Here is an 8,771-nt window from a genome sequence, read left to right as displayed (position 1 = left end):
GTACTTGAAACACGGAAAGGAATATAAAAAACAAGAACCCGCCGTGGTTTTAGTTATGGTGCTTGACTGGTGACCCGCAGGTTGCGGGATCGAATCCCGGCCGCAGCGGCCCCATTTCGATGGAGGTGAAATGACAGAGGCCCGCGTACTTAGATTTAGGCGTACGTTAAAGAACAACAGATGCTCAAAATTGCGGGAGCCTTCCACTACACACGGCGCCTCTCATAATCATATCGGGGTTCTCAGAAATAATTATTATTAGGAAAAAAAGAAGGATCTGATCTGCAGACAAACACGCATAATATATTCCATGATAAATTTCAAATCACAAAAATAGCGAAAGCAAAAATCGAAGGCAGATACAGGACCAACCAAGTGCAGTAAATAATGTTTGCGAAGTAAAATGCAGGATTCATGCACACGTGAACCAAAGCATTTTAAGCATGTAGCTGATATCAGTGTGCCCATTTATTACCCAAGGTTAACACCGGCAGAAGTTATCCTTGCATGTGTATTCGAAATACCGGCCGGAAACTTACGCTGCAAGTGCATAATGTGTTCTTCGGATGCCGCTTGTCACGTTTGATTTTTATGGTCCAAAGAAACCTCGTATCTTCTAAAACGATACAGCTTCCAACGTTCCTAGAATAATTGGTGCACTGCGGCACGCAACACCCGGCCATGGTGACGGTAGCGAGCGCATAAAACTGGAGGGAAACGACCACCGACCTAAAAACAGCACGCGCGCCACGCACAAGTGACCGGGCGGGGGATTCAAAATGGCGGCCGCGCTGCCGCCAAGGCCGAGGAGGCGGCACCTGCCCTTTCAAAAACTGACACCACTCTAAGCGGGGGCGCGCGCATCGAGGCACTCTAGCGGCGCCGGTACGGCGGCACCTCGTGGCGGCAAGAAGCGCATTTAATTCCAGACGGCGCTCTTGCTTTATGCCAGCTCTCGGCCAATAGCATAAATCTGCTGCACGACGACATATAGATGGTGCCCCGCTCGCCGAAGAGAGTAAGAGAGTGAGGACGGGCTTCTGTATCGCTTGAGACAGTGGCAACTTCGCGCTCCGCTTGTAAACGCTCCTTGCCACGCACGACTGCTGGATTTGACTGAGCTGTTCACAGCGTCTGCTTCAACTGAAGCCCTGTCAAATGAAGAAATCGGGGGACTGGCACGTGAAGTACAGCAAGCCGTAGGCACCGCACCCGACGTGGCATAGCTCAGCGGCTGTCAGGGAAAGCGAGTGGCGACCAAGCCCGGCGAGCCGCACTAGCCAGTAGGGCCCCGGAATAGGGGCTCCACTCACAGCAGCCAAACACCCTTACTCGCAATAAAGTTGTCTCTCCCTCAGCGGTTGATGTGCAGCCCAACAGCGCGCGTTCAATACCCGGCCACCACGGCCCCATTTCGAACGGGGCCGAAATGGCCCGTGTGCCTCGAACCCGACCTAGACGAAATCATGTCCGCCACTACGGCGTTCCTCACATCCGTATCGTGGTACGTATAACCCCAGAATTAGGAAGAACAGAGCGCTATCATTGAGGAGCTTTGCCACTAACTCAGCTATCGCGAAGTGGTGAGACTGCTGCGAAAAGGTGCCTTGTGTAGGTCTTGCTGGTCGGCAAAGTGTTGAGACGCAAATTCATCGTCTGACTTTCTCCCTGTTTCCAAACAGAATTCTGCGAAGCTCTGCCAGTCGACCTAAGAATTCAAGCAAGGCCTAAAAATTATTTGGGATCAAGTTCACTTGTCATTCAATGAAACACAACGAGAACTGTGTCTAGGCTGGTTGGATGCACAAGAACGGAGACGAATGACTCGAGGGCTGTGTCGGCTCAGAAATTTTAAATGGAACCACTCAGTATAGATACTGATAAAACATCCTCACAAAAACTATGGGAAAAAAACGCAATACCACATGGGAAAGGCAGCTCATCACACAGGCAAAATAAATAGACAGCTTTCTGTAATGACTTATCAATTTAAGGAAAGGTTCATAGTTGTTCCGCACGTGCTCAAAATGGCCAACGGTCTAAAAAACGCAGGCGCGATATGTACGAGCGTAGAGATATGTGTGAACGCGTCGTATTTCTCAAGCCACAGGGTAGATCACATCTCCTCGTTGGTTCACACGCGGCGCGTATCCAATTCGGGTGTTAACAGAGGGCCTATATTCATGTATACGTCACGCTAGGCAATGTGTTCCGTGTGCCGTTATGGCAGTGTACATGATTCAGTAACAATTTGTAGCGCAAAGAACACGTACACAGAAGAAGACACGATACTACAAACTAGCACTTGTGTCTTCTTTTGTGCCATGCCGTTTGCGCTACGAATCGTTACTGATGCCGAACAATCCCAAATAGCCACAATTCTGAAGTGTGTGTTTCCTTTTCGCCAAATAAACAGCTCATCGGTCAAACAGGAAGATGTGTCAACGCAAGAGAACAATCATTCTAAGAAGACAAGGCGTGCAAACACGGACACAAGAAAGAAGTCAGGACACTACAAACGCCATTGCGCTATAGTTGGTAAGTATTCAGGCGTTTGTGGTGTCCTGACTTATTTCTTGTGTCCGTGTTTGCACGGGGGCTGTGTCGAAATAACTTTTTGGAATGAATACTTACGAACTAGCCCAGCTCTCTGTTATTCCAAGAGAATAATGCGCGATAACAGGTGTCCCGATTTGCCTGTGGCTTCACGTTGCAGCTATTGCGGCTGAACACCAGCGTTTAGCAAAACCTCAATGTTGTTTTAGGGCGGTGACCAAATTACCATTGAAGAAACAAAGGCTTTTTTTTCATCGGGAAATACAAATATCTATCTATCTATCTATCTATCTATCTATCTATCTATCTATCTATCTATCTATCTATCTATCTATCTATCTATCTATCTATCTATCTATCTATCTATCTATCTATCTATCTATCTATCTATCTATCTATCTATCTATCTATCTATCTATCTATCTATCTATCTATCTATCTATCTATCTATCTATCTATCTATCTATCTATCTATCTATCTATCTATCTATCTATCTATCTATCTATCTATCTATAGATAGATAGATAGATAGAACCGCTCGAAGTTCATTTAGTTGTTTCAAGAGAAACTGGCTGGTGTCCTGTCCTCTCCTCTGTCGGTATGCTGTAATACGTGCGACAAAACAGTTTACTTATTGTGTTTTAGCCCGGCCGTAAGCAAACCAAGCTTAGACTGCAGCTGCCGTAACCCAATCAGCGTCCAGGCAATCTGCGATTATCGATTCCCTGCTGGTTTGCGACTAAAACAGCGAGAGAAACAGTGCTAAGGACAGCGCTCGAAAGGCGTGACGAACAATTGTTGGTAGTAACGAGCTGTTTTCCGGCTGTTCGTACGGCTTTTCTCGAGGGTCACACACTCAGCGGCCTCGATCAAAGCACCACGACGAGCACGCAGCTTCCTTCCAGCTCCCATAACAACTCTTGTCTCCTGCATAAGCCTGCCTGCACTATGTCATGGTTGAATAGCAAAAAGAGCGCCGCACCAACACGTGCTTCCTCCCGTCTTACGATACTTGATGTTATTACAAAACGCCGTTGCCACTATGCGTGCAAGACTGTTATGGCAGCGGTTTCTTGGCTCTTCTCGTCCGTGTTATATGCGAAACGTTCCCTTAAATATATACATATATACTTAGTTTTCATTTCCAAGCGGCCGCTCGTCACGGTTCACTTGCATCCGCTGCGTGCAACACCCAGCTCGTAATTGCACAAGGGCATGCTTGTGCATCACGAAACCAGCTGTCCTCCGCAACGCCGGAAGGAAATAAAAAAAAGATACAGTGAAAAGGGGGCTAGGACAGTTGCGCGATTTTTCCTTTCCCGCCAAGCGCGCGGAAACAAAACAACTTTCGATCGCCCCTCTCAAGCACGTGGTCTGCACATCCCGTTGAAAGGGGGAAGAAAAACGCGCCGCTCGCAGTCGTGACAAGCATTGAAAAGCAGCCACTCCGAGTCAGCCGACGTTCCAGCAACAACGTCGCCTCGCAGCCATGGCAGCAACACTCCCAGTCTTCGCCGTCGTCTTCTTTGCCCTGGTACTAGGTGAGTCGCCACGGTGGTCGCCTTTGAATCGTCCTACAAGCTTGGCACACTCGAACCATTTCAATGTTTCGTTGTAGCGGCAAGTAACAACGTTATGAAATAAGAAAGAGGTGCACTAGCAACTACGCTTTATTTGGGTGCTTAGATTTAGGTGCACGTTAAAGAGCCGTCCAAGTTTCCGGAGCCCTGCGTTGCGGCGTCTCTCATAGCCATATCGTTGTCTTGGGACTTCAAACCCCAACAATTCTTATGACTGTTATTTGACGTTGAAGGCAAAATATAAAGCAACGAGAAGCACCACGTGGTACCAACACAGCCGCCACTTAAGAGAACCGATATGATACACGATCGGACGCCACACTGATCACCCAGATAGTTTATCTCACTTGAGAAGAAGTCGATCGAGGGTTTGCTGATGCATTTTGTTCGCCATCTTGCTCACGACGTATTATTCTCAAGTGAGATAGACCATCTGCGTGGCGCTTTTCGTAGATTTATATTCGCCCTCAGCGCCAAATACGGCGTAGTTGCCTCCGACCCGTCTTTCTTATTTTATAACCTTCTCATTTGGAGCTGCAGCCGAAATTTACCACGAAATACCAATCAGTCTGCATTGAAACCCTTGTTCGAACGTAGTTGAGTAGCGTACTAAACATATTCATCGGGTGCATGGATTCTGCGTTCGCCAAGATCCCATTCGGCTCCTCCACTCAACCTCACCGTTAGTAGTTTGTTGTGCTCCTTGACGCTAAATGTATCGCGTGTTTGTCACTTCATCTCTGACCAGCTTCCTAGTTGTCCTTTCATGGATTAGTCGAACTTTGTCAACGCGAAACGAGATGTTTGCATCAGTGATACGTCTGTTACCCTGCGTAGAGCAGAAGCGCAATTTTTCGAAAGCGTGTATTCATAAAGATGTGATTGTAGATCATTCTTATGCGCAAATGAAACTGCGCATCTGTCTGCAATGTATGTAAAAAGGAGCCTATCTTCAAATAAATTCAGTTGCAAGTGATGCCCTTTCATGTCCTCCTATTTTTTTTCCTTTACCTTGGGTTGCGTCCTTACCTTTTCATCAACATGAATCCAACATGTTTTACTATTATCCGATAGTTGCTTAACGACTTGCGCTTTCGTTGTGCGTGTCTTATGCTACTGCCTGTTGACCTCGAAGTCGCAATGCTGGCCTTGACATCTAAGAAGTAAATAAATGAAGAGCTTTTGAAGACGACTACAGCTATACTATGTTTTGCAAGTTGCAGGTTCGTTTCGCTGGCGAACCGAGCGTGTGGCCTGGTTCTTCCTTTCTTTTTTTGCTTTTTGCCATGGTCTTCGGCGTCGAGCCAGAAACACCAGAAAGCGTGCGCGAAAGAAAAGGGGAGCCGTGTCTTTCCTCATTGCCGGCACACGACTTTCGAGTTCAGGAGACCATGATCTCCTCGTTACTTGGCATGTTTTCTCATATCAGCCGTAAAGCTGAGCTACTATGACTTTCTTAAGACAAGGCCGGAAGTTCGATTCGCGGTCATCGAGGCCACATTACGAACTTACAGTGAGAGCAACAGTGTGTAATTAAGAGCAATACCTAATACCCGTGGTGTTTCTGATACCTCTCTTCACTTCTGATACCTCTCTACTCGCATGAAGCATCCAGCCAGGCCAACGAGTGCGTCTCCAAGGGCTTCGGCTGTCTTCCGCCATCTGACTGTCCGCAGGAGGCTCGTTTGAGCTACGGCGGATGCTCGACCGTCTGCTGTGACTTATGTAAGTCTACGTTCTCGAGTATTAGCTTCAATAACATTTCCTGGCAGGCTAGTTGGTGATGCATAGTTCATGGGTAAAAAAAAACAGCACAAACCAGACGATTAACACAAGGAAGACACGGGACAGAGTGCTGACTTCAACTAACGGGTTATTCTTGGGTGAGCTTGCCTATTTATGAAATACGATCAAAATCAGACAAGATATCTTTCAAAATAACAGATTAAGAAAACATATGAAGCCCTTACCACAAACCCGTGCGCCACTGCGCCATCCTCTCCAGAACATAAAATTCACCCCCAACGTGATGACAAACATTCAAGTTCTTTTTTTGTTAATAAGATCGAAGAAGCGCTTACGCACAACGAACCTGCCTTGTCAATTTCCCGAGCCTCAATTATTTCGCGTGCTGTCTTATCCCAGCATCTGCGCACAACAGAAGTCTACTCAAAGATAGGTTTACAGCCACAATCCCGGCAGTGAATTGCCAAATGCCCTGACAGCAGTCTCGTCACGCGTCTCATTCAGGCCTGCCCGTCTGGCCGATATATATCTCTTCCCACAGGTCGGCAGAACGGAATATACCACTTCATCCACGCATTCCACGAACCGTGAACGGTGTTTTGTCGTGCACCTAGGTGCAGGTTCAGCAGTGTTTACTGCCTTGCATATCCCAGACAGTTTTTGCGGCGCGGAAAAAACCACTTGTACGCCTGCGCGATTACCCACTTTTTTCAGGTTGTGGGAAATCATGTGGCAACACGGAATGACGGACACGTTCCTCGTCTCTTTCACTGGGGATTTGGCTTCTGAACACCTAGCTTTTTTTTTAACTTCTTCAGAAGGCTTTCAGCCACTGCTGACAAGAGGCGTAGGAAAACCGGCACTTGTGAGACGTTGTACTTGGGCACCGAGACTGCTCTCAAAAACCTTCTGAAGAAGCTGGTGACTTTGAACGGCGTCTCAAGCAGCATGACGCGAAGAAAGGAAATGTCAAATCCAGCGCTTTGGCTGAGCATGCGTTAGGTGGACACACAATCGACTGGGAGGGGGTACGTGTTGTCGCTAGAGAAAAAGGACTGGCACGGCGTCTTCATCTTGAGTCGCTCGTGATACAGACCACACCGCGCACTCTCAACAGCAGCGATGGTAATCTGCCGCCAGTTTATGCGCGCTGCCTGCGTGACGTATTCAAGCGTACATAAGGCGAACTGCTTGACACATGTTTTTTTTTTTATTTCACTTCTGAACAAGGCTCCCGTGTGGGAGCCGAAACGTCTTTTTCTTTTTGTTTTAATTTTCACTTTGGTCGGCGCAGTGCCTTGAGGTTTTTTACCTTCACCATGCTTCTAAGTAATCCTTAGCTCATTCAATGCAGAATATTTTTACCGTTGTAAGAGTATTGTGCATAAAATGATTTAGGTTCACGTAGATTAAAGATTGCGCAGGGTGGGTGTAAAGCTAACAAGAACGAAGAACCATGGTGCAACAGTGGGCTCACGTGTAACTCAAACAGTTGCCGCGCACATGAATTCGCACCTTCAGCCGGGTTGAAGCAAGCAACGGGTTGATTACATCAGAGGCACAACAATCGCCAAGACGTCCTCTACTTCGACGTTCCGCTCGAGGTCGGTCTGCTCGGAGCAACCGGCTGCTGCCATTACCGAGGACGGATGCATCTCAGCGTCGACTGAAACGGCTCGCACCGCGTACAGCCGCAGATTCTACAATCCGAGCAACATGCACCGATTCCCAAACAGTATACCGATACTCGTTTCGAGGCATATGTTAATCTCTTTTTATACGTCACGCCAACTACCATAACTAAGTTAACTTCCGCGTATTTGTTATGCTACTGGAGGTCCCATGCAGTTCAGTCACCTACTGTGGGACGTCTTCCTTTAAATACCATTTTACGTATACAAGACGTTTTAACCGCCTCGGTGGTCTAGTGGTTATAGTGCTTGACTGCTGACTCAAACGTCTCTTGATCGAATCCCGGCCGCGGCGGCCGCATTTCGGTGGAGGCGAAATGCTGTAGGGTCCCGTGTGCTTTAACACCAGGTGGTCGAAATTTCCGAAGCCCACAACTACGGCTTCTCTCACGACCATATACATTATACGCAAAACCCCGACAATTATTTTATAAAAAAGGTTTATTCTTTTTCAATCATTCTCATCCTGGGCTATATAATCAGCTGCCTGGTACCTGAACGTGCCCGACAGATCGAAATGACACCGATAATAGAGTAAGATTAATATTGTATGTATGTATGTATGTATGTATGTATGTATGTATGTATGTATGTATGTATGTATGTATGTATGAATTATGCGTGCGAAACCGAAGGTGGCGCGTCGTATTTTTTTTTTCTTCTTTTATTGTGCAGCGAAACTGACTGGCTGCAAAAGCAAGGGAGGCGAGTGCAACCCGCTCGGCCGGCAGTGCAAAGAGCTGCAAGGTGAAAGGGCGTCCTGCCCCAAGGACCAAAAGTGCTGCATCTGGCTCCACTAAACGGATTTCGTCGTCACGTACGGCGACTCTTGTTGGGCGGCGCACAATGTCGTCGCGGATCACGTGGCGATCACACAGAGTTACGAATAAAGGTGACAAATAACAATTCTCTGTGACCCGACCAAGATGCTGAAAGCTCAGGTCTGTCCTCGAGCATAAATAATAAACCAAGTCATCGTGTGAGTGTCCGCGTACGACATATACGAGTCGCCACTGTAGGACGTCAAGAACGCTCTGTGCGGGTCTTGCTGCTGAGCACTGGCTGGCACAGGAGAGGACACAGAAAGGAGCAACTTTACGCTACCACGTGTCAGATCGAAACTTGCTCAGAGTTTCAGCTTTTGGAAACACGTGGTTACCAACACGGCGTTTTATGTCAGGTAGCCAGTCAGTGTCA

The 8,771-nt window shown here is 47.4% G+C and overlaps 1 protein-coding gene across 1 annotated transcript; it reads left to right on the top strand.

The window, feature by feature from the left end:
• The first annotated feature begins 3,874 nt into the window (after window positions 1-3,874).
• Window positions 3,875-8,499, top strand: LOC119393164 (carboxypeptidase inhibitor). The gene is made up of 3 exons (XM_037659988.2): window positions 3,875-4,098; window positions 5,746-5,862; window positions 8,250-8,499. Exons 1-3 carry the CDS (start codon window positions 4,047-4,049, stop codon window positions 8,372-8,374), a joined length of 294 nt encoding a protein of 97 aa, XP_037515916.1. The 5' UTR covers window positions 3,875-4,046; the 3' UTR covers window positions 8,375-8,499.
• Window positions 8,500-8,771: the final 272 nt, after the last annotated feature.

This window comes from Rhipicephalus sanguineus, chromosome 5 (genome assembly GCF_013339695.2).
Source record: "Rhipicephalus sanguineus isolate Rsan-2018 chromosome 5, BIME_Rsan_1.4, whole genome shotgun sequence".
In the NCBI taxonomy this organism is placed as follows: domain Eukaryota; kingdom Metazoa; phylum Arthropoda; class Arachnida; order Ixodida; family Ixodidae; genus Rhipicephalus; species Rhipicephalus sanguineus.
Note: the sequence above shows the minus strand (reverse complement) of the source record. Positions and strands in the feature narration are given on the sequence as shown.

Coding starts and splice junctions, on each gene's coding strand:
- LOC119393164 (XM_037659988.2), top strand. CDS start 4,047: ATGGCAGCAACACTCCCAGTCTTCGCCGTCGTCTTCTTTGCCCTGGTA. Junction 4,099..5,745: donor CTTCTTTGCCCTGGTACTAG/GTGAGTCGCCAC, acceptor ACTCGCATGAAG/CATCCAGCCAGGCCAACGAG. Junction 5,863..8,249: donor GACCGTCTGCTGTGACTTAT/GTAAGTCTACGT, acceptor TTTATTGTGCAG/CGAAACTGACTGGCTGCAAA.